Genomic DNA, 25268 nt, shown 5'->3' on the forward strand with positions numbered 1-25268 from the left:
CCAGGAGGGACAGAGCATGAAAGCTTCTGGGCAGAAATGGTAACAGTGGGGTCCTTGCCGTCCAGCTCAGTATGAGGGAGATGAGAAACAGAAGATAAGAGGTCTTGGTGGGACCCATGTTAGAGGCCCTGGCTCCCAATTTGATGGATTGGGCAAAACAGAGCTCCTTGTCTGGGGGTACCTGGAGGCAAAGCTAGGCACTGGGGGCCGGGTACCTCCTATATACGATGAGGGCAGTGAACCCGCTGCTCTGGCAACTTCCAGAAACTCACAGGCTGGGCATCAGGCAAGAGTTAGGAGTTCTGGGTTTTCATGGGTTCTAAGCAGGATTTCCAAAGTAGGGTGCATACCTTCCAGGGGATGTAAGATAATCAATTTGGGTGTGAGAAGAAAACATTAGAAATTCTATTGCTATGTATTCCAATCTCATCCTTTTTCTAATATATGTTTTATAAGATTTATGTCAGTCCATTAGTATATTTGTGGAATTTATAAATAAGTAAATACGTTGGGAGTACATGTTCAGAATTCCTTTGACCAATAGGGTGCATGACCAAAGAAGTTCGAAGACCACTCTTCCAGGAGACTGGTGGTCAGACCGGGTGGCACCCGACAAGGGACTACCATTTGTTGAGTTGTGGAATAAAGAGGAGACACAGGAGGGAAAGGAGAGGGAAGGAAATGGATTTGAGGGAGGGTTGCTGATTTGTTGGGGGTTTTGCAGGTGCCATGATATGGGCAAATTGGCTTGGGCAAAGAAAGGTCTCTGGGATCCTGGTAGGAAGGAGGCGTCTGGGAGACACTGTCCCAGCTAAGGGAGAAGGTCATTTCTTAGTCTGCCCCAAAGCCCTGCTGTACACCACCACCCCAGCTACTCCTGGCAGCTCAGAGTTTCAAGAGCCTTTCAAGTGGGAGAAGGCTGAGATGGAAGCTGAGATGGGAAAGTTTCTCCAGAGTGAAGGAAAGTCTCCCAGGGAGAGACCAGGTGGACACTGGGGCCTTTGTGTTGGCCAGAACGTGTGAGGGCCAGAACTGGGAGGTTGCTGAAGGGATGACCAGGGGACCTCCCAAGTATCTGTGATGCAGCAGGACAATCCTGGAGGGTCCCCACATCTCTCCCTCAAATTAGGAACAGAGACACAGGGACAGACACATAGATCCTACACTGGACACCTGGGTACAAGAACAAGGATGTCTAAAAAGACAAACGGTTCTACTATCTCACCCCCAAACACTCCCACAGACACACAGACCCATGCAGACGAACAGAAATCCTTTCACATGCAGAAAACCAACCACCGACCAGCCCCCCAGCGCAGGCGATTGGGCACCCTCTCTGCGCCCACCCAGACCACGGTACAAGGCACACCAGTCTCAGCAGCTGCTAGCCAAGGGCCGGACTTGACGCATGGGGCTCCCTGGGTTTCCGCGGGGCTGGGCCCAGAAGTAAATGCAGAGCGAGGAAATTTGCGGCAAGCGTCTGTGGTCTCCGCGGTCTCATTGCAGACTCTGGGGATAAAATTGCGGCTGCGCCGAGGAAGCGCAACTGCACGGGATCATGAGCCGAGGGAGGAGATAGGACAGCCAGCACCTCCCCTCCCGCAAGTGGAGAGGGGCTCCGACGTCCAGGTCTGACAGCCTGCTGCGCCCAAATCTGGCAGGCGGAGTGGCAGGACAGCAGAGTCGGCCTGACGTAGATGTGTTACTCTGAGTTACTCTGAAGTTTTGTGAGAACTCGCCCCAAGGACGGGGGTGTGTGATGGAAAGTGGCTACTGCTGGGCAGGCTGGTCCCAGCCTTTGCCGGGATGTCTGCGAAAGAGTTGGAGGGGGTCGCAGTGGGAGTGTAGTTGGGAGGATCATTGAGGGGGTTACTGGGGATGACCAGTGTGAAGGGAGGCCCGCCCCAGAGACAGGGAGAGACAAACCTGGAGCCATGGGGAGTGACATACAAAATTTTATTATTTATTATTATTATTTATTATTATTATTATTTATTATGTGCACAAAAAAAAAGAAATAAAAGAAAAAGAATCAAAACGAACCGACGCGCTGAAAGCGGCCGAGGAGACCAGAACCGTCGGGGACCTTTCAAAGGTTAGGCCTGGGCCGGGGTCCGCGCCTCTGCCCGGCGGCCCTACGGGACTAGGATGGGCCGGACCTCGGAGTTCGGCCCTCGGCGCCCTGGCCACTGGAGCCTGGCTGGGAGCCGGCAGTTCCCCAGTTCTCGTTTTCCTTTTCAAATAAAAAGGCTCGAAGGGGAGAGAGATCTGGGCGAGGACTCCAAGCCTTTTCGGATTTGTTCAAGGATTTTTATTTATTTATTTCCACTTTTATTGACTTTGTTTCTGTTATTTCGAGTCGTCACGATCCACGGGTGAGGAGACATGCAGGGCGCATCGCCGCTACCGAGAGAGCAACTACGGGGCGGGGCGGGTGGCCGCGAGGGGGCGAGCCGGGGCCGGAGCGCCACCTCCGATCTAGCCTGCGAGGACTGCGCGGCCGGGCAGGGCTGGGCAGAGAGGCAGGGGGAGGAGCGGAGACAGACTAGAGAGACAGAGGAGAGAGACAGAGACAGAGGGCGAGAGCAGCAGACAGGAGAGAAATGAAGAGGGGAGAGAAGCCGCGAGGAAGGAGCGAAAACACGGGAGTACAGAGAAGTAGCCAACAAAACAGGCGAGAGGAGTCCACAGGACCATGTTCGTCACTTTGCATAGAGATTTCTTTTCTTTCGTAATTTTTTGTAACATAAAAAATGCCCCCCTCCCCCGGGACGTGCTGTGCTTTAGTGGGAGTGTAGCTGTCCCCCCTCCCCCCAGCGAGCGGCGACTCTCACAGCGCAGACAGCGGGCGCATCTACAGGCGGGGCGCGGGCGGCCGGGGCTCTACAGGGCGGGGCGGGACCGGCGGGGGGAGGGGTTATATACACAGGAGTTCGCCTTCACGCGACACACACCGTCTTTCTACGAAGCAGCAGCCTGTGGGGATTTCGTGTTGTTTGGTTCCTTTTTGCAAAGACCATCATATTAAATAAATGTAGACTTTTTGCGGTTCCGTCGTTCAGTTCCTGCCGGAGGAGGAGGCTGGAGGTGGGGGAGTGGGCAGCCTCTCACTTCCACCCTGCGGCAGCTCGGATGCCAGCTCAGAAGCGGCTCCCACCACTGGCAGATCGAGAGTCTGTGTCGGGGGCGGGGGCGGGGGCATCAAGTATCTGCTGGGGTAAGACCGCGGCCTACGGAAACTGGTCCTGCGGCGGCCCGGGAGAGCGTCCGAGGGGGCGGCGAGTTAGGGGGAGGAATGCAGGGCGTTGCGGGATGGGCAAAGGACGGGCAGGAGGGCAATCTGGGAGGCCAGCAGGTGGAGGAGACGCTGAGGTATGGGCGAGGCAGGACTTAGAGTCAGGTCACGTGCCAGGCGGTGCCTGGGCCCTGGGGAACGAGGCAGTCCTGGTGGAGCAGGGAAGAGCCAGGAGTCGGCTCGGCCGGTGCGGGCTGCTGGGGCCTGCTCTCCTTGGATCCCAACCTTGGAAAGACCTGACGCCCTCAAAGCCCGTTCCTAGAGCCCGACCCCCACGCCTCCATTCCACCTTCCGAGGCAGGGCACACCCAGAAGGCGGGGGGTGGGGCAGAATGGCTGGCGCACGGGGTAGGGCATTTTTTCCCAAGGGTTCGACAAGGGGCTCTTCCTTCTTCTGCAGAAAGTCGTTTTGTTCTTAATTTCCTTTGCCCAGCCCTTCCAGCGAAGCCTCCCGGCGCCCGAGCGAGCGTCCAAGACGGGCTGCTCCGGGGCTGGGCCGCGCTGCAGTCCGCGCTGATTGTGTGTCACAGAAACGTATTCGGCGCGGGCGCCTGAGGCCGGCCCGAGTCCGCGGGGTGGCTGGCGGCGCCGGGGCCAGCGCCAGGGAGGCCGGGGCCAGCGCCAGGGAGGCCGGGGCGAGCTGGGCCCGGCCCTCCTGGCGGCGCCGCGCAGTCCCGGCAGGCGGGGAGGGTTGGCGGGCGAGGTTGGGGGCGGCGGGCCCGGGCCTGAGGGTCCCGCCCGCGGCTCCGCCCGTTCTGTCGGGCCTTCGACGGGGTGAGGTGAAGGGTTGCGCGGGTCCTGGGACGGGGATGGGGTTGGGGTGGTGGCCGGGAGGCATCGCGTCGCGTCGGTCCTCCCTCCGGGGTGGGCGGTCAGACGGGGACGATGTGGAGGCCGAAGCTGTCGGCCTGAAGCTTGATGTGGTCCCCGCGGTAACTAGTGGCGGTCATAGGCAGCGGCAGCAGCGGCAGGGGCGGAGCCCCGGGGGGCGGCACTATAATAATAAGGGGAACCTGGAAGTTAACACAGGAGAAGAATGGGCTGGGTGAGAGGACAAACAGGAGAACAAAAAAGGAAAGAAAAGCAAAGCAAAGACCTCCCGGGGCTGGGGTCCGGCTTGATCCGGGCTGGGAGACCTTGGCTGGGCCAGTCGCCCCGAGAAGAGCCGCGTTCATGTGGCGGGAGAAGGACCCGATGGGGACGCCCGGCTGCGCGCCCTTCAGGGGGTCTGAGAGTGAAGGTGGCGCAAAGCCTCTAGCGACCCGGGAGGGAAAGGAAGGGAGAGGAGAGGAAGGGAGGGGAGGGAGGCGGGGGCATCCTGGAGAGGTCCCTGGGCCTCAGTGCTGGACTAACGAGCTTGCCCCCCTGGCCCGGCCGGGCACCCAGAGGTCAGGTCGCTGGAGTGGGACCCGTGTCCGGAAGCGGCTCGGCGGAGCCGGAGGGCGGGAGGGCGGACGCGCTGAGCCGCCGGCCAGCCAGGTGGCGTACTCACTTAGTAAGGCGGGGTTGCTGAATCTCCAAGCCTCGTTGTAGGCCGTGTACTGGGGGTGGCTGTATGGGTTGCCGGAGAACTCGCTCCCTGCGGGAGGGTGGGGAGTGGGGATCAGACACGCGCACACCGGGGCGAACCCGACGAGCCCCGCCTGCCGATTCTTCAAGCAGCTCCGGGTCTGAGGCGCAGGTGTCGCAGGCAGGGTAATGGCCGTGGCGGGCGCGCGGGCCGCGCGGAGGCGGGGCAAGCCCGCGGTCTGCGTGGGGAGAGCGGGGGTGGGGGCGGAGGTGGGAAGCACCGATGCGCCTAACACTTTGGAGGCTCGTGCCCGCCCGGGGCTCGCTCGGGGCTACCCAGGAAGGGTTTGTCCAGGTGTGCCCACCCCGCTGTGTTGGGGACCAAGAGCCTTTATAGTGGACACCCCGCTTCTAGGAGTCACAGCCCCATGGGGTGGAAGCAGGGGCCTTGGGTTGGCGAAGAAATACCTGGTTACACTGTCCCAGAAAGTGCTAAGAGTGGCATCTTGGCGCGGTGCCAATACAAGGGGTGGGGGCTCTGCTGGGAAACAACCCCCTCCTGCCTTTCGCCTCAAGAGGTTGGATACTCGGGCCGCGCGGCGGGGATGGAGGCGGCGGGAGGCAGGTGGACTGCTCGCTGGTCCTCGAGCGGAGGGCCCGTGGGCTGGGAGCCGTCGGAAGCTGCCTCCCTCCCTCCGCGGGAGAAAGGCCAGGCCTCCGGGTTTCCCCCTCGCCCTTTCTCCTGTGTGATGACCCCAGACTGTTTACAGTGATCCCTAACCGCGGGTTAAGTAGAGGAGAAGGGGCCCCTCTCTGAGAGGGAGCTGGGGTGGGGGTGGGGGATGCAGCCACTGGAAAGCCTGTTTATTGACGAGGAGGGAAAGCATGCGTGCAGCAGGATAATGAGCTTCTGAGCTCAACTGTGACCAAGAGGAACTGAGCTATCTCCTTCCCCATCGCTAATGAAACAAGTGTAATTTCCTCATCAGCACTAGATTCTGTTTAACGACTCCCCCCTTGCCACCATGAGCTCTCTGCGGCTCCCCTCATCCCCACCTCCCTGCAGACTCCCCACCCCCACCTCCCCATTCCCCACTCCTCCCTCACCCCCACCTCACTAAGACCTCCTCCAGCCTCCATCTGCTCACTGCTGGGACCTTCCCCCACAACATCTCCTTGCCCCCCCACAGGCTTCTACTTCCCCTCCTTTAAATCTGGGCAGCAATCCCTTCACCCACACCTCCAACTCCCTTCAGCCCCTATTCCATAACGCCCTGCAGCAAACATCATTTTTTTTTTTTTTGCCATCGCCCCTACCCCCAGCTCTGCTTACCCAGGGTTGTCCCTGAATGTCCCTGGATGGATGGGGCCAATCACCCTCCTCTATCCTTTTCCCTCCTCCTTTCCCCCACCAATGAGAGTCCAACTTCAGGGAAAGGCCACACAGAGGGTGTCCGGAGGGAGTGGGTTGCAGGCTGAGTGAGTCTTAACCCTCTTTAAGACGAGAGTTTTTTGGTGATTATGCAAATAGGAACTTCAGCTGTCTTTGGCTTCAAGTCCCCCCCCCCATCTGGGGTGAAGGGTAGGGGACAGCACGACCTCCAGCTGCAGTCACCAGACTGCCTCTGCCTCTCTGATCCACACAGCCCAAACCCAGCTCCTCTCAGAAAAGGGGTGGGTCAGAGCCTGGGAGGAGCAGTGAGGGCGTGGGTTCCTCTGAGATGTAGGGTGTTCTGGCTTGTCTCTCTGAAGCCACAGTCTCTCTAGTTCCTGCCTAGCCTGTCCTCTGTTCCTCTTAGGGACTAGCTGCCTCCTCTCTCTGGGTTGGGGTAGGTTCTCACATTGGTCTTCCCCTGTGGCTTGGTGTGGACCAGGGTGGCTTTGTCTGAGTGACTGACATGCCCCTGGAAATGGTTCTTGGCTCCAAGTTTCTATGGAAACCAGGGCAGGCTCTTCCAAGCAGTGTCAGCTGGCTGGGGTGGGCTGGGGCACTAAGGGCGGAGCTGAGGCTGAGTGCTCCTTGGGCACAGGCCTGGGTGGGTGGGCGCTGTGGAGGGGCCATGACATACAGTGGGTTGCACACAAGGGGGCATTTCTGTTAGCTTTCTCCCTGGGTTGCTCATGAGGGAGGATGAGGGACCAACTGCAGCCTCTAGGGAGAGAGAGGGACAGAAAGCAGTGGTTTGCAGGCCAGGATGTTGGGTCTCCTCCCACCCCCAGCCTCAGACTACAGACCACTCAGCAGCTCACCCACAATTTAGTTACCCCCACCTAGATTAGGCAGCTGCAGTATTGTCACCTACCAGGCACCATTCCTGCCAGGGTGGAGGTGGGGTAGCTTCCCTGGCCAGTGGGGGGCACGTGAGGGGGGTAACCAGGCAGAGTGGTGCTCGCCATGTCACGACCTGGAAAAACACAAAGGGGAAGGGGTGAGGTCTGGAAGAGAGGGGCCTGCCTCTACTCACACCAGGGTACTCCATGGAAAGAGGAAAGCTCTGCAGATGTGTGTGTGTGGGGGGGGGGTATGCGTGCAGCTCTGTACCTGAATGGGCAGGTCCAGTCGTGCCTTTGCATGTGTCTAAGCTTGTTAGCTAAACTCTCTCTGTGATCAGCTGTGTACACACCCCTGCGCTGTGTAGCTCTTTGCATCTCTGTGTGTGTGTGTTTGTGTCTGCCTTTGCCTGTATCTCTTTGCATTCCAAACCCAGATGGAGATGAGAGGGAGATGACCTGATTTTACTCCTCCTTCTCAGCAAGATACTCAGCTGTGGTCTCTCCAGTAGCCAAATGGACCTCTATCATCTTGTTTGCCTCTCCTCTCCCTAGCACCTCATCTTTCCTTCAGGCTTAGAGGACACCCCACCACCACCTCTATAGGGGCTGATGGGTATTCCTTGTCCTCTCCAAGTGCAGCTGCAGGTGCTGGGCCTGGCAGGTGTGGAGAGCAGGGGATCAGCCAGTGGGCTATTTTGCTGTTAGTGTTTATGGCATTTAAATGATAGAACACCATCCCTGAAGTGAATCAGAAGCTTTGAGCCAACAGTGTAAGTGGATCAGATCAAGTTCCAATGAGCAAAATCTGCTGCCCCACCAGCTGCTGGACTTGTGTCCCTGGAGGCCTCTGTTAGCTAGAGCCTGGAGGGTGGGAGGCAGGGCTTTCCTTAGCAGTGTCCTGGAGTGGAGGCAAAACGAGTCAATGTGAGGGAGGTCCCTGGTTCATAGACATGCCTTCTGGAACATAGCTGACCTCCCTTCCTTGGTTGGGCCCTGCATTGCTATGAAGGGGTCACCACCTCTCTTTGCAATTTAGCATGCTCTGATCTCTAATAACCATAATTTGCTCTCTCCTTTCTCTCATACTCCCTTTTTCCTCTCCTGGGCCCTCTTTATCCCCTCCAGATGCCCCTCATCCTGCTCTCCAGCCAGTAGCACTCTACCTCTGCCCAACACTGGGAAGGCAAGGCATGGCTGGAGGAAGTCAGAACCATGCATACCTGGCCTGGTTCACTTTGTTTTCATCAGTTGGGCCCTAATCGTCAACCTCCCAATGTCTATTCCAAAGCATCTCTCTCTTTGCCACTCTCCCTTTGAAGATGACTTCACCTTCTACACTCCTGAGATGTATGGGTTTCCTGACTCCTACTGTGACACATCTGAGTGAGTCATCCTTCCCCAGCAATACAGAGTTACAGCTCGGGTTTCTGCATGTCCAGCAGCCTGCTAAACATTTTCATTAGCTGTCCCTCTGTCATCTCAAAGCTAACCAGGATAAAAAGCAGATTAATCTGCTCTCCAATCAGTTCTAACGGCACTCTTGAAGACCTTCAGACCAAAAACTTTGGAGTCCTTGACATAGCCTCCTTCCTCCCACTCTAGATGAAGTGCGTCACCAAGTGTTGTCAGTTTTTACTCTTTACATCTGCCTGCTGTCTACTTCCTCCACTACCTTCATAGATCAGCTTCTAAGCACCTGCCCTTGGTTTGCCATAGCAGTTTTTTTCTTTTCCCTGCCTCCACATTCTTCCCCCTCCTATCTGTCCCCAATGTGGCTACTTGGCTAGTCCTCATGAAACATTGTTTTGATCGTACTACTTTCCTTGTAAAAACCATCATCAATTCCCTATAGTCTACAGTTTGAATCAAAATGCTGCAGCTTTCAAAGCCTCCCAGGTACTCTCCCCACTCAACTTTCTCAGCTCTGATTCTCACCCCCCGCCCCCCCCCGGTTTAATTTGACTGTTTTCACTGGCTTTTGTGTTATGAACCCTTGTGCTTTTTGTCATGACCTTTTCCTCTGATTCTTGCTAAAGCCTTAAAACCTGATCATTCTACCCATCAGGGAAGTTTCTCCCTTGCAAACTTCTGTAGCATCTGTGTTCTGTGGTTTACCATGCCATTATATTTCATAATGCATCAGCCTTGTTTCATAGTGTGGTTGGTTCTTCAAATACATCATATCAACCTGAGGCAGGGCCCTGTCTTTTGCTTTATCCTGCATAGCTGAGAACATGGGGGATGCACAATAAATACCTGATTAGTCTTTTATCATTCTATTGTACTCTCAGCCAATTCCTAATGGGTTATAATTTTTTTCATATATGTTGGACTCCTTTAAAGAGGTAAGGACTGAGACAAAATGTAAATGTTTGAATCTGCTTCTTCTTAAAAAAAAGTTTAAATAATATATTATGAATTTTTATAGGATGAGAGATTTACAGTGAGGGACTCATATATTGTGACAGCTTTATCATGCAATAGAATGATTTTCCTTTATACCTATCTAGTGTAGCTAATATCTTACATTTCCTAAAACTCAAGAACAGAGTAGAACTGCCAAGCAAGAGATCATTTCTGACTCCTAGAGAGATAGAAGAAAGAATTTGTGTTTGCTTTGTTGTGAGTTTTCTTTTATTGGCTTCTATTGTCAATAAAAGGTACACTCCCTTTCTGACCATCTCAGTGGAGTGGACCTAAAGTGGACAATGACAGCAATATCTATCAATTTCTAGAGAGATTAACGATATGACACTTATTGGTCAAAAAAAGGCCTGAAACAGAAGAGAGTTAGGGAAGATGGAGAGGTTTTGAAGTTAGACAGATATAGAAACGCAATTTATCCTGCTCTGTAATCTTAAAGTCAACAAAGCAGCCAGGAAAAGGAAAGTGCCTCTTCCTTAATAAACAGGAATTGAAATGCATCTGAATTTTGGTTTTCAGCTGCATGATTTCCACAGCCTGTCACACATGAATTCCTTGTCATCTAAGATTTTGTCACAAAATCTCCCTAGCTTTAAGAGAAAGGAAGAAAGGCTGGATGCCTAGAAAGTGTTTCCAGCTAACCTGGGGGCAGTGCTATTGCAAAGTTTATTTCTGCTGGCTTTATCTCTTGCAAAATGGTAAGGCCATTTCCAGCACGGAGAAACTTTTGCATGCTGAAATCCACCCACTGAACTGTTGGTTGAAAGGCACATTTCCAAATTCTGTTTAACAAATGGAAGCTGGGAAGTGCCATGCAGAATTTTTTTTTTTTTTTTTTTGAGACAGTCTCACTTTGTTGCCCAGGCTAGAGTGAGTGCCGTGGCATCAGCCTAGCTCACAGCAACCTCAAACTCCTGGGCTCAAGCAATCCTGCTGCCTCAGCCTCCCGAGTAGCTGGGACTACAGGCATGCGCCACCATGCCTGGCTAATTTTTTCTATATATATATATTAGTTGGCCAATTAATTTCTTTCTATTTATAGTAGATACGGGGTCTTGCTCTTGCTCTTGCTCAGGTTGGTTTCAAACTCCTGACTTTGAGCAATCCGCCTGCCTCGGCTTCCCAGAATGCTAGGATTACAGGCATGAGCCACTGTGCCTGGCCTCAGAAATTTTTTAAAATGTGAAAGAAGAGGCCCGTGATGCAGAAAAAGCAGGCACACTTCCTGGTGTTCTGCATGTCACTGTGCTCCTGCCGCTGCAGGTGCTGTGACCTTAGTATCACCATGAAGAAGTGCCGGTTCAGGACCCCTGAGCCAACAAAGGTGCTAGCCACTGCATACAAAGCACTCTCAATGGCTTCATTAGTACACAGGTGACACTTGAGGAACAGAAAAAAAAAAAAAAAAACTCTTGCCAGAGACATATATTCTTCTGGAACACTGTTGTCAATAATGGAAAACACATACTGCAGGAAGTTTTCAAATTACTAAGACTGTCATACCATTTGCCCAGCAGCATTCTGTGAGCAAGCCTCTTTTAGTAAAAGAATATGTATGGCTAATAGAATCTGTGCGAGGAAGACTCAACAGAGCACTGGGCTTTGCGGCACTACGCATGGATGGACAAACAGAAGTGCAGACGGACTCTAAAACTGTAAGGCGGCACAGCCACCTCCTTTATACAGACAAGGAAAAGCACAGAAAAAGGAGGAATCAGTTACATGGCAGACTATATCAGTTATAAAATATGAAAGCAGTAAAGTACTCACTTTGCTCACTGACAATGCCAGTCACATAAAAACAGCACCAGGAATCACAAATGGATAAAAACCCACATATCCTTACAAGAGGATGGGTATTTCATGTTGGATGCTTACTTTCTAAGGTTACAAAGATTTTTTTTTCCTCCTAAAATAGGGTCTCACTCTGTTGCCCAGGCTGAGTGTAGTGGTGTTACCATAGCTCACTGTAACCTCCAACTCTTGGGATCCTCTGGCTTCAGCCTCTCCAGTAGCTAGGACGACAGGCCCATGCCACCATGCCCTGCTAATTTAAAACATTTTTTGTGGAGATAGGATCTCACTATGTTACCCAGGCTGGTCTTGAAATCCTGCCCTGAAACAATCCTGCCTCAGCCTCCCAAAGTGCTGGGATTACAGGCATGAGTTATCATGTCCAGCCTAGGTTACAAAGTGTTTAAGGATGGAAGAGCCTTCCAGACCATCAGTCTAGCTTCCTTGTTTTAAAGATGAAGAAATCGGCCGGCCAGGCGTGGTGGCTCACACCTGTAATCCTAGCACTCTGGGAGGCTGAGGTGGGCGGATTGCTCGAGGTCAGGAGTTCAAAACCAGCCTGAGCAAGAGTGAGACCCTGTCTCTACTATAAATAGAAAGAAATTAATTGGCCAACTAATATATATCGAAAATATTAGCCGGGCATGGTGGCGCATGCCTGTAGTCCCAGCTACTTGGGAGGCTGAGGCAGCAGGATCACTTGAGCCCAGGAGTTTGAGGTTGCTGTGAGCTAGGCTGACGCCACGGCACTCACTGTAGCCTGGGCAACAAAGGGAGACTCTGTCTCAAAAATAAATAAATAAATAAAGATGAAGAAATGAGGGCACAGAAGGCCATAATGACAGCTAGTAAATGACAGAGCCAAAGTTTGAAGCCACATCTATGCCACACTGCCTCTTAATGATAACATGAGGCCAGATACTCCCCAGAAGAGCCAAAGAAAAGGAAAAGAAGTCATCCAACAAAATCTCCTATTATCACGCTGTCATTAAGATAAGGCAAGGAAAAAGCGGCACAGAGAATAAAACACTGACACCAAAAGTCTGTAGTAAAACTCCATGGGGTGAAGCATTGCTCTCCTTTGAGAATTTTCTAAAAAACAAAGGCTCTTCAAGAAACAGTAGTAGCGGAGAATCTTAAAGTACCCAGAAGTGTTAGAAGCACTGTACTTGATGAGGATGTCTTCTCAGTTCAACTGCAGAAGTCCCCGAAGATTCTAAAGCCAATTTCTACAGCAATCACTACATCTGAATCAGACAGTGCACTTTTGTCAGACATTCCTTACCAAATGGGCCAGATCAAATCAACTGTTTTGGAGAATCTAAGTGCAGCTCCTCTTAACAAGTACAGAAAAGCAAAGTGAAAGACTTTATTAAGAAATTGAAAAATTTTAGTAATCAGATAATTTGTGTTACTTTCATTGTCAGGTCTAAGATCCAAGGGCAGAGTCCTGTTTCTACTTGCACCTGGACTAGCTAGCATTCATTGAGCACCTACTATATTCTGGGCACCGCTCTTCATATTTTATATGTATTATCTCATTTAATCACCATATCACCCCCATGATGTTGACATGGTTTTAATTCCCATTCTAAAGATAAGAAACTGAAACTCAGAGGGGCTAAGTATTATGCTCAAGATTTCACAGCTGGATAGCATGCCCTGGACTAGAGAACCAGCAGCACACTTGGGAATTGATTACGAAATGATATTCTTTAATATTGTAGACCCAGAAAATAGATAGGTATTTGGTCCAGGAAAGCAACCTGGGATCATAATAAGCTAACCTTTCCTCTAGCAGAACATCTTGTCACTTCTTGTTTCTCGTGTGTTTCAGTTTCTTCCATTTTCTACAGTGAGGATTTTAAATTGGGATTTACTGATCCCATAGAGCCCCACAGATGCACTTCAGAGGTTCCATATAAAGCTACGCATTAAACGTTATAGGTATCATATATGTGCATCTTTCTGGGTAGATGGTACCTGGCTTTTATCATATTCTTAAAAATATTCATAGATTCAAAGATTAATAAGCACTTTATAGAAAACCAAAAGAACCTCTGTTCTTCTGCATAAGACACTGGTTTATTTGCAACTACTTGAATTCTACCAAGAAACAAGATCATACAAAGAACAGCAAAATAACGTGCAGTAGCAGGGAGGCTTATCTCAAGTCAAGGAAAATGTCAGCATTCAGAAGATCAAAGAAATAAAAAGGAAGCCACCAAAGAAGCAGAAACTGCTGCTAGTGATGGCTCAGACAAGACTTATTAGACATAGATTTATACAGCAGAAGTTATCTTCAATGAGTTCAGAGATGCTTTTCCTCAGCATCTTTCTCTGAAAATGAGTACTTTTGCTACCCACTTGACACCATGGAGGACCCTAAGGCCAGAAAACATAACTCTTGTTTTACTATCCTCTCCTCAAGTTTTGTCTGCTTCTCATAAGGTAGTGAAAATGGAGACATTAGATTTCTTCAAGGTTGGCAGTCTGTGCCTGCATCTGACACACACATTTATAATGCTTATAAGCACACACAGTTACGAGATTTGTAATTACTGCCCGAGTCTACTGTTCCTTTACATTACTATACCTGTTAGGATCACTTTATGACCCATCCAAGTTATACATAATACACTAAAGTAACAAACTTTAAATCTGTCCAAGATGTTTTTAAAGGGAAGGAAAAGAGTTTTCTACATATTTCATTTTGTTTCTTATTTCCCAGGTTTCTAAATCCTCCCAAGGCTTTGTCCTCTGGGGGCCGGGGCACTGTGTGAGCGCCCCCAGCCCCATTCACTGTGTTGGCCCCACACTCAAATGGAAGCTTGCCTGCGCCCGGTTCCAGCAGAGGGGGCTGTGCCCGCAGCTTGAGGCAGCAGCTCCTGCAGCTGATCTGGGCTTCCACTGACAGCTGGACTTTAGTCCCTGGCGTGTCCTATGGGCTCAGTGAGGTCTGCACCTTGACAGCTAACCAGCTGGACACAGCCAGTCATGCTGTTGCCACCCCTTCTCCCAGCACACTGCCCTCGTCTGGGCTGTGTAGCTGCTGGCCCCGGCCTCACACGGGGTGGTTTCTTTCCGCCTCAGCTGGTCCCTGGATGGAGCCAAGGCATCAGAATCCTGGGATCAGACTAGCGAGTGTTGGGGAGAATCACATTTTCAAAGGGCTATCTTCTAGTCCCACTCCCTCATCTGACAGAGGAGGAAACTGAGGCTCAGGGAGAGAGGAGACGTCTCCAGCCCTCTCCTCAGTTCACTTCCCTATGCTGCCTTCGAATGAAGGCTGGAGCCGGGCAGGTGCTGGCACTCGGGAGGCTGGGCCCTGGCTCACGGATGGGCTCAGAGCAGGAGAGACCCTCGTGCTGGGTGGGCAGAGGTTAAGCCTGTTTGCACAGTCTCCTGATACTCCAGGTCTCCCAGTTCCTCTCCGGCTTTATTTTGTTCTCTGAGAGCACTGAATTGTCAGCTCTAATCCTTCCGAAAGCGCAGCGTTTTTCAGGCTCTCTGTGTAAGTGAAACCCTAATCCCAAGGAAAACGGCCACTTAAGCCGCTGGAGCATTAGGCTGCTCTCAGAGCCAGAGCCCCGGGATTTCCTCCCTCCCTGCCCACCAGCCCGGCCTCCACAGCCACCAGGAGGAGAGGGGAGGATTCGGGCTGAAGGCACGAAAAGCCCTCTCAGAAGTGTCAATAGTGGCAGAGCTTGCCTCCCAAAGCTCAGGGTTAAAAAAGCCCTGGCTTGTTTGTCCTGAGGCTATAGCTAACAGTGGAGAAAGAAAAGCTTCTGATCACCCTGGGGAAGGAGGGGGGTCTTCCTGTCACCTTGGGAGTGGCTGGCCCTCTGGGGAAAACAGGTTTCAGGTCTTACCTAGGTAGCTTTGAGGCCACCAGGACATTTCTGAGCCCTTGGTTCCACTACATACCTGTATCGTTCATTGGGACACCACTATTAGGATTTCTGGTCATTCAGAAAAGGTTGGGTTGACTGACAGACTTAGCTGATCTTTTGTTCTTAGAAAGTGCCAAATAATGGACTAAACAGGCTTAGTGCTAGAGGTTCCCCTTTTGGAGAACTCCCCTTTGGAACACCCCAAGTATCTCTAAACAGCATCTACAACAGCTGAAAGTTTCCCTAGGTTACTAGCTAATCATGAAAGCAGTGTCCAGTATTCTTAATTAGGTGCCCTTTTTTAGCCTCAGTTGGCTACTATGTGCACTTGATATAAAGATCATTGATTTCTTAAAAATATTTTTATTCAAGTTCAGACTGGCCTCTCTCTGATCTCTAAATGCGTTATTGAGACCATACTGTGTGGAACAAGCACAGTTCATTTGGCGTGTTCAGCCTTTTGGGCCTCAAGGATGGAAAGAAGAGGTGAAGGGAGGGAGGTGAGAAGAAAGGTCCATGGTAATGGGTCAAATTTGAGCTCAGTTTAGAAGACCACAGACCTACATCTTTGCTAAGATGCCCACAAACCCTCCCCACAACACTCCTCTTCTCTGCAGCCCATTCCTGGCCTATGTGCTTCTGCTGTGGCATCTCCTGGGGACAGCAGGCCAGTATCACAGTGTGGCTGGTAGGCACAGATGTGGTCATGGGCTTGGAGCTGGAGGTTGGGTGGCACAGCTTTTATTCCGCTCAAATTTGGCCTGACTCTCTGAGCCCTGGAGTGGATTAGTGCCTCTTCTTTTCAACATCCTTTACCTCCAGAAGTGGATTGGATAAAGGAAGAAGGGAAGGAACCCTGATCCAATGACTCCTAGGCTGCAGGCCCAGGGCAGCTGCCTATTTGTCAATGTCTCATTGCTATGGAAATGCCCCGGTAATTAAATCAGAGCTGAGGTTGCAGAGAGGTCCTTGGGGATGTGGCTAGAGGCCTCAGGGGTATGGGAAGGAGGCTTGTTGTTTTCTTTGGGCCTCCTCAGCCTCAATGAAGGGTCTAGGACCTGTGGGTGCTGAGGAGGAGCCCGCTGGCTTGGTTTGGCCTCCACAATAAAGGGCTCTCTGGCTTCCACATGTCTGAAGTTGCCCTAGCCCTCTCCTTTCAAGGTTGGAGAGGAGCTCTGATGTCTGTGCCCTAAATTCCTCTAGCTAATCAGGGGCTTTGAGCTGACAGACAGGACTAGGAGACTCCCAGCCTCCTTCAGAAATATTTCTAGGCCTTTATTGCCCTCTCCTCCCCCAGAGGGGCTGGCCAAGGGCTAAGCTGTTTGTTTTATGGAGGGAAATGCAGTTGCATTGGAAGGGGGTTGTTAACTACAGGAAAGAAGCAGTTCCTGGAGGTCCTCAGGACTCCCTGAGTAGTAGGAGGAGGTTTCCCAGGGTCCATACCTCTATCTGCTAAAAGTCCACTTGGCAGACCATCTTACATGTGGGCAGTGATCTGAGCTTCTAAGAGTTGGCAATCCTTTCTCGGGAGCTACACCCACACTGCTCTTACTGGTCCCCAGGCCCCTGGGGCCAGCCCCTGCTTTCCAGCTGTGAACTTTGCCTCAGTGGCCTCTCCCACCTCCATTCAAATAGGCCAGCTTTGCAGAGACCAGTGTCTTCTGCTCCCTCTCCCTACCTCAGGGCAGCATCCGCATCTACTCCGGGATCTTAGTTACAGCTTCCTTCCAAGCTACAGCTTCCTTCCAAGCTGCCCTCTCTAGGCATTGAAAGAAGTTTCTCCCAAGCTCTGGAATAAAACCGCTTTCTCCCTGCTAGGGTAGGGAAGCTAATGAGGCTTTCCCCCCACTCACTGGGGAGGAAAGTACTGTCCTTGTCCCTAGCTCTCTAATGTTCAGACATTTTCCCAAAGAAAAGGTAAGATTCTCTGTTGAAACCTGTAGTCTGGGAGCTGGGGTAAGCTGGGAACAGACTCCACTCCCAGAACTGCCTGAGGTTCAGCTCTTTCCTTGCCTCCTAAACCCCAGGCAATAAGCCATGGTGTGGTCTCTCCATTCTTTGCCCGTTGCTGTCCCCATTATCTGACAGTTGCTGAGCACTGGTGGGGCAGGAGACTTAGGGATCCGGGCTGTGATGAAGACACAACTGATATTTCTCTTTGATCTTTTTTGGAGTATTAAACATGCTTAGTTTATAGTGCTTTTGGATTATTTTATTATCTCCAGTTCTCAGGGGGTGTTAATTGCCCTATTGCTTCTGCTAACTCTCCCTCATGAGAGTTTCTATTCCTATGAGGTGTATGATTTTTTATAGTGAGCTCATCTTTAGTGGTGGATTTTTTTCCTGTGGGAGTCCCAAGTGCTTTAGATTGTAGAATGTCTCTACAAAAAGGTCTGCCTTCCTTCCTGCTGGGGTTTCTGAGTTGGTTACTGGATAAATTTTTATGTAAGTTCTTCGCTTGGAGTTCCTGTAACATATTCATAGTATAAATTTGGACTCTGATCCAGGGTGCCTGGGGTCCCCACTTCTCATGGTGACATTTCTTCCCCCTCTCGCTTCCCTGGACTGTTAGAATGAGTTTGTGTGTTTCACTTTCATGGACAGTGCTGTCGTTATTCTGTTCCTGGCCTTATGCAGGGTAATACTCAGCTCTAGCTTCCTGATTCTCCTGGACCCAAAGTCATGTTTCCTGACTGGTGTGCTACAACCCCAACATCTTCCAGTTAGGCTCCACCCCTAGTGTGATGCCAGCAGTCTCTCGCACACCGCTCTGGCTCTGCGTTTCCCTCTGTTTCTGGCACCACAGAGTGAAATGTGGCTGTGTATTAACACATTTTGTTGTTATATTTTATCTAACTATGTTTGTTTTGGTAAGCCTGCTTCCTAGATATCACTCTTACTCCTCCATCGCCTCTCTGCGACTACAATAAGGTGGGAGAACTGCACTTGCACAGGGCTCTCCCAGTCCTTGGCAGCGATGCCCACTAGAGGCCAGTGAAGCCCACTGGGTGCAGCAGCTCTGAGGACTGGCACGTCCCCCAGCTTCTAGAGTGGGCACGGAGCTGCACAATCGCTGACTTCCTCCTCAACCACTGCTTCCATCTGGGATCCAGGGTGGGGAGCCTGCTCTCTCCTTCAGGGTGGACTTCCACTGGGTCAAGGGATTCCCTACTGCTCAGAACATCTTCATCTCCCGCACCAGTTCTCATCTTCACCTCCCAGATCAGCAGCACTGCCAGTGTCTGTGCGTGCTCCTCTGTCACTGCAGCCCCAGCCAGGCACAAGGAGGGAAGGGTCGAGGTGAGGGGCCATGGGGAAGTGGGGCTACCTCTTCTACCTGTGATGGGAGGCTTGAAGGAATGAGGCTCCGGCATGCAGTTGAGGCCAGAGTCCTCACTGCAGGTGCCCTGACCTGGCAGCCCTGGGCATGACTAAGAGGTTGATGGCGGCCCCCTGTGGATCCTTTGGAGGGGTAAGAAGGTGATGGGAAGTACCGGCCACAGCCAGCCAGCACAAGGAAGCCTGGGGCCAGAGTGCCCCTGACCCATTCTCTCATGTAGCTGGTCCCTTTTTGTTTATCACTTAGGAGAGACTCGGCTCCGTTCCAGACCAGCAGCCTAGAGCCGTGGACTGGAGAGAAGAGATGCCGCTGAGCTAGAGCAGCCCAGCGGCGGAAGGGAAAGTGGGTGATAAATTTAAATAACCAGCTTGACTTGGCAGCTTGCTGAGTTGTGATGCAGTGAAATTAAAATCTCGGCAGAACTTACAAACACCACTCAGAAAAATCAGTCTCTCTCCTTGGTTCCATGCTGGAAGGTGGGGAGGGGAAGCTGTGGGGCTGAGCCCTAGCCCCTGGCAGCCACCCTAGCTTGCAATGTGATTAGTTGTGTCCTGGACCACTGGGCCCCACTCTCCTCTCCACACAATAGTCCAGACTCCTTTCTCCTCTCAGTCCTGACCTTGTGGAACAGCTGTATCAAGTGGCTGGTGAAGTTTGAAATCAGCCTCCAGTGCCAGGAGGTGGCAGGAATATCAATAAGGTCTGGCTTTTCGAGTTGGGCTAGGCCACTCCTGGGCCAGTTTCCTTAACACGCATCCCTCAGGGTTGCAGCCTCAGCTGCCTGTCCTGGGGAAGGAGATGGGTGGGGTGCCTGCAATGTGGGGAGTGAAGAGGGCTCTTTGAGCACCGTGGCACTCCCAAGCCAGGCTGTGGGCACATGATGACCTCCCTGCTCCCTCAGCTTTTTTGCACACATCTACCCAGTGTCACCTGCCTACCTGAAAGAGCCTAGCCTCCCTTTTTCTTCCTTCACCAAAGTCTTTAATGTTCTCCAACAAAATAAGCTTTTTAAGACTCTTTGAGGGGGATTTCTACAAATACACCAAGAGCCTCTGCCATACCCAGCCACTGCTTGAAGCCCAGTTCTCACAGATGCCAACATCTTTCTAGAAGAACTCACTCACCCAAAGTTCACCTGTCCTGTGTCTGTCCTCCTTGCATCACTGCTCTCTGCTGCCCACAGAGTTCTGGCCCGAAGGCTAACATGCTGGACCCACTCCTGAGATGGCCCATGAAGCCTCCAGGCAATGCCCCACTGCTCACCTTGACAGTACCTCCAGCAAATTCTGTTTGTCCCCATAATTAACACATCATGAATCATTCATCTTTAATAGATTATGCAAATTAGGAGGACATAAAATCAACAAAGATCAATAACTGCAGCAGTTTAATTGCCAGCAAAAACATTTTAAGAATGAGGATAATCTGCAGCCCTTTCTCGAGTAATGGCACTATTAATCCAAACACTGGATCTTGGCCTGAGTGTGGAAAAATCATTCCCTACCCCCACTCCTACCTCCCCTCCCCCATCCTCCACACACTTCTCTGTTTTTGGTAATTTCCAGTTTCTGAGCGAGTTTCCCCGTCATTACCACTGGTGAACAGCTCCGAATGTTAATGGTTCTGCTTTTGTTACTCCTCGCTTGATTGAAATGTCGCATACAGATTGAGATGTTAGTGCTAACTTGCCACCTGGGAATGTCAAGCTGGGTCTGAAATGAACTTTTCTCACACTTGGATCCAGATGGATCAGCCGGAGATGTTCCCAGGCTGAGCTGGGACCGTTCCAGGGCCATAGGGGGGAGGCGGGTAGGGGCTGCTCAAGGTGGAGACACTTTTCTGCACCAGCCCCTGTGGCTCTTGCAGCAGGAGCCCCACCCAAAAGATCTGTATCTCCACCCTAGGAAGTCCCCCCACTTCTGGACTGTGGCCCTGAGCACAGGGAAGCACAGCTGGAGTTAGAGGAGTCTCCTGGATTCTTTTGCCAGTTGCCTGAGGCATCCACCTTTGGAAAGTGACCACTGTACCTACCAGCCCATCAGGAGAAAAGAAGCCTGGCCTGGGTCATCTCTTTGCCTTGGGTCAGAACACTCAGCAGGTCAGAGAGCTTCCGAGTTGGGCTAAGGAGGGATGGTGCTGAGGACCCTCACCAGGCTAACCCAGCTAAGGTTGTCGCTCTCAAAAGCCCATTCCAGCCCTCCAACACTTCCAGAACTCAGCCTCTGACTTCCTAGGCAAAGAGTTCCCCTCCATCTAGGCTGGAAACAGTTGTGCCAGGACACCCTGTTAAGGAGAAGCTGGGGAAGTTAACAGCAGTGCTCTCCCAAGCCCCCAGGTGGAGGCTGGGTGGCCACTCACAGCCCGGTTCAGGCTCAAGTGCAGCCAAACTCTCAGATCAGCTCCCAGTCAGAACTGGGGCCCTGTCCCACAGCGGGGACTGTGCCTGCTCCCTGTCTTTGCCACTGGCGGTGATGCTGGCTGCCTGCAGCCCCGCTGCCAGGGCCCCAGGCCGCCTCCGCTTGCCTGGCTCGGCAGGTAACGCCTCAGTGTCTCCCAATTCCCACTGAGACCCTTCTCAATCATCCTGTCTCCCAAGGAACAAACGGCACATTGGCTTTAGTGTCTCCAGAATAATTAGGTGAATTTTAATAACACTTCAATGTGTGTCTCTCCCACTTGGGCACTCTCCTGGCCTGGAAACCCTTCTGCAGTGCCAGGTGCCTTCTGCAGCCTGCAACCCTGCAGCCTGGAGCTTCATCCGCTGGCCTTTCCCTGGACCCCACCTGGCCTTCTATGCTAACTGCCTCTGCTGCTGCTAATCCTGGGGTCTCCTGGCCATGGTGCCCCCTCCCTTTGCATTTAACTGTGGATCAGGCCTGACCCTACTTGGCTTTGAAATCAAGACTTGGTCTTATAACTTGTCTGGGAAGCAAGAGAAAGACTGGAATAACTGCATTCATCTATAGCCCCACAGAGCTGGGCGCCATGCCCTCACCCCAAAGCCACAGCCTCCCATGCTGCCAGGACTGAGAGGGCAGCAGGGCCCCCCGGAGCCTTGGGGACACAGGCATGTGGAGGCTGGATACTGGGCACCCATGCTCTGCTCTCACCAGCCTGGCCTATTTGCCCTCTGCATTCTTCTGCACGGGTCCTAACCAGAGGCTCAGGATTCTGGACACCTTGTGGGAGGCAAAATAAAAGGCAAAGCCTAGGCAGAAAGATCCCAGCAGCCCTCCTAGCTTGAGCCTTTCCAGGCTGGAGCCCACAGATGCCCTGACCACAGTTTTTTCTCCCCATATCTGCACACATCTGCTCCGGAAGCACCCTGGTTTGGGAGGCTCACTCTCTATGCAGATACCGTGGCAGGGGGCTTTGTCGTCACACTGGGCCCCAGATGGCATGGGCCAAGGCGCCCCGCAACTGAAAGCAGAGGCCCCACCCTCCTGAAAGCCCCCTTACCGGTCACAACAGGGTATGTCTGCGTGCCTGACACGTTGCTGCCCAGCTCGGGGTTGGTGGATGCAGATAGACTCGACTTGACTTCATCAAGCCCAGGGGTCAGGGCTGGGAGGGAGTACTCATTCCCCTGGGAGGAGAGAGAAAAGCGACAGCTCTCTATTGATGTGCACACACAGAGAAAGGGCTCGGTGTGCAGATGGGGAGGAGGAACAGGGGAGCCCTCCCAGATGGGGTAGAAGGAGATGGGGGGGCAGATGGAGGGAGAGCAGGCGGGGCGGGCTTGGCGTATGATGGAGAGTTTTGTGCAGATGGGGGCCGGCGTGACTTGGTGAAACTAGAGGTGCAGCTTATGCATTTGGGTGGTTATCCCCAGCACCCTTTACATTCCTGTAGCATCACCTGCCTAAGAAGCCCCAAGGGCAGATGTAGCAGTGGGGATCCCCTTGCTGAGAGGCACGGGGTATTAAGGTCCCCCTGGGTAGGGAGCCTTGGGGAGGAGGAGCAAACCATGACATGATGGCAGAGGCAGTAGCTATGGGAAGGGCCTAGTGGGACCTCCAGCCTGGCACTGCTGGGCTGGCTGATTGGGTGCGGGCGCCCCTTTTTTAAAAACAAACAAAGACAGCCTCACGGGCCCCTCACTCTCTGCCTGTGCACTGGGGTATGAAATTGGGGAGGGGGAGAGTCCACATGGCTAACAGAAGGGTGGGAGGGGGCCAGTCATTGACTCTGAAAGGGTGTCCTGCCCGAAACACTTGGGTAATTGCCTTTTTATTGCAGCCACCGCCAAGCCAGACCCCAGAGCTGGGCAGCCCAGGAGCTTGCACAAAGCAGGAAAAGTTGCTCTGATTAATATTACGTTAAATTAAAACTGATTTTCTGCTCTTTCGGGTCCGTTTTTTTCCCTTCCGCTTCCTGGCCCCCCCAGAGGGCCCCCTCCCCGCCCTGGCTGGACGGGATTGCCTCGTCATTTCCAATTCCTTCTCGTATTGATCTTCCTGTAGAAATCAGTTTTGTAATTAGCTGCAAATTAGGCCTTCTACTGGGGGTGAAGCTGCCCCCTGATTTATCACCAGAGTAATTCGCTGTGATCGGAGAGAAATTAAAATGAACTCAATTAGGCTTCGGATTTGCTTTATGGGCCCTGCTCCGAGTTTCAGGGGGAAAAATGACTGTGCTGGTGTTTAATAGTCTAATGAAAGTAAATAAAGGTTATTCATTGTAATACAGCCGGGGACTCGGGGAGGGTGCACTGAGCCGCCCGCCTTGGCCGGCTCCTCCTTTGTTGGTTTATGGCTCAGGGCACCTTAAAAAGACTTTTGATTTTTGTTTTATGAAGACAAACAGCTTATGGGATAAAAGGACGGGCGGGGAGAAAGGCAAGTGGCTGGGAGCTGTTGGAGTCTTGAGAGTGGAACTGAGCCGGGTGGCGCCGAGGGCTGCACCGGCGTGCATGTGTGTCTGCGCGCACGCGTGTGTGCCCGTGCAAGCACAGCACACCGTGTTGCGCTGCGGCTCTCGGCCTGGCTGGGCCGTGCGTGTGGGAGGGAGGGAGGGGAGTGTGCTCTACGTTTGAGTGAGTGTGCTGGGGGTTATGCTGATGCAGGGCAGGAACGTGCTGGAGCTGTGCCGAGCTGGGGACCTACCGGCTCCATGGGACCAACGGGGCTAGCGGTGATGCTGGGCAAGAAGAGCCCCACAGGCCTGTGCAGACTTTCTGTAGGACCCTGAGGGAGATTGGGCAAGGGACACAGCCAGAGAATGTTTCTGAGTACTCTGTGCCAGAACCACAGAGTGACAGAGCTGGGAGGGACTTGACAGACCACAGGTCCAAGCCCTTCATCTAAGGATGGGGAAACTGAGGCTCTGAAAGGAGATAAGATTTATCCAAGGCCATACTCTTGCACTCAGAACTCATCATTTCTAATTACTATACATACCATAATGATTTTTCTTAACTATACCAGAATGTCCTTGTGCAAGTATGTTCACACTGCACATGCACGGTGCACACATATGCAACACATGCAATGCTGGGTATGCATGCGGCATTCACTGTACAAGTTCTCAAGGGGCCTTGCTCTGCCCAGTTCCTTTCCACGGCTACAAGCAGAAAGCTCCTTCCTCACCTGTTCTGACTTGATGTGCTCTGATGCCTGGAAGACGTCAGGGTAGGAAGGACGCTCAAAGACCCGATCCAAAGCTTCCAGCTGCTGCTGGGTGAAGGTGTCAGCTCGCAAGTGCTTCCGCAAACTGTCCACGCCACTCTGGGAGTCTCCATTGGGAACTGAGCCCTCAGACACATCTGGAGAACACATGGACACTTGGGGCATTAGCACCAGCCCAGCAGAGGTGCAGAAACAGCGCAGTGTGCAAAGGTGATGGGTGCTTGGCTCTGGCCCCCAGGGCTCTGCACCCTAACTGGGACCCCTTAACCCAGCTCCTAGGCCAGGAGGCTGACCCTGCTTCAGAGAGCCAGCTGAGGAGGCCAGAGCCTCTGAAGGCCTGGGAAGAGAAGGGGATGTGGTCACGGTGTGGGGCATCAGGAATGACTAGGCAGAGGTAGCGCCAGAGGGGCTCCTAGGGCCATCTCCCCAGATCATGTCTGTCCCTCGGCTGCGTCAGCCCTGGGAGGAGCGGGGTGTCTCGGACCAGTGTTGCTGAGCCTGTGGAGAATTGAACTCGGCTCTGAGATGAATTTCAGTTCCACTGATTCCAAGGGTTGAAAATCATCAAATCTCCGAGGCTGAGTGTAACATGGAGACTGGGTGAAGTAATTAACTTCACCACTGAGGAAGGAGGGGCTCTGGAAGCAAGGCCAAGGCGTTCTGCCTGTGGTTCTGCCTGTGTTGGGCCAGGACTGTCCGAGCAGGAGGAAAGAGGCATCACTTCCTCAGCAAGGCCCCTCCTAGGGCAGAGGCTGCAGAAGGGCCTTTGTGGATGCTGGTGTGCCCTGGCCACCCTGTCAACCTCTGTCTCTGACCTGGACCCTAGCTCAGGCCTCCGTGAGGAGCCAGCTCCTAGGCCACCTGGTTCCTCCTGCGGGTCTCCATGGAAGCTGAGACTTGCTCCACAAAGGAAGGACCACAGTAGTGCTACACTAGTGTCTGCTCCCCTGGGGCTGCAGGCCAATTGTGTGTCCATGTCATGCTCTGCCCAGGGGTTCTCACCACTCTGCTATCCTTGCCTCTGGCATCAGGTCCCTGGAAGTTTTCAGAGCATTCACAAAGTGCCTGCTCTGCTGCCTCTCCTTGAACCTTTACCCTGCAACTCTCCTGGT

General features: G+C 52.5%; 1 protein-coding gene across 3 annotated transcripts in view; it reads right to left on the bottom strand.

Moving 5' to 3' along the window:
• Positions 1-3994: 3994 nt before the first annotated feature.
• The window catches only part of PAX2 (paired box 2), an 89733-nt gene continuing 68459 nt past the window's right edge, over positions 3995-25268 (bottom strand). For all 3 annotated transcript variants that reach the window (XM_076009847.1, XM_076009849.1, XM_076009848.1), the window contains 5 exons: positions 24118-24293; positions 21989-22115; positions 7108-7209; positions 4788-4874; positions 3995-4289 (listed from right to left, as the gene is read on the bottom strand). In XM_076009847.1, coding sequence (XP_075865962.1) covers positions 4168-4289; positions 4788-4874; positions 7108-7209; positions 21989-22115; positions 24118-24293 — 614 coding nt within the window. In that variant the 3' untranslated portion in view covers positions 3995-4167. The remainder of the gene's footprint in view (positions 4290-4787; positions 4875-7107; positions 7210-21988; positions 22116-24117; positions 24294-25268) is intronic.

The sequence above is a fragment of the Microcebus murinus genome, chromosome 14 (assembly GCF_040939455.1).
Source record: "Microcebus murinus isolate Inina chromosome 14, M.murinus_Inina_mat1.0, whole genome shotgun sequence".
Taxonomy (NCBI): domain Eukaryota; kingdom Metazoa; phylum Chordata; class Mammalia; order Primates; family Cheirogaleidae; genus Microcebus; species Microcebus murinus.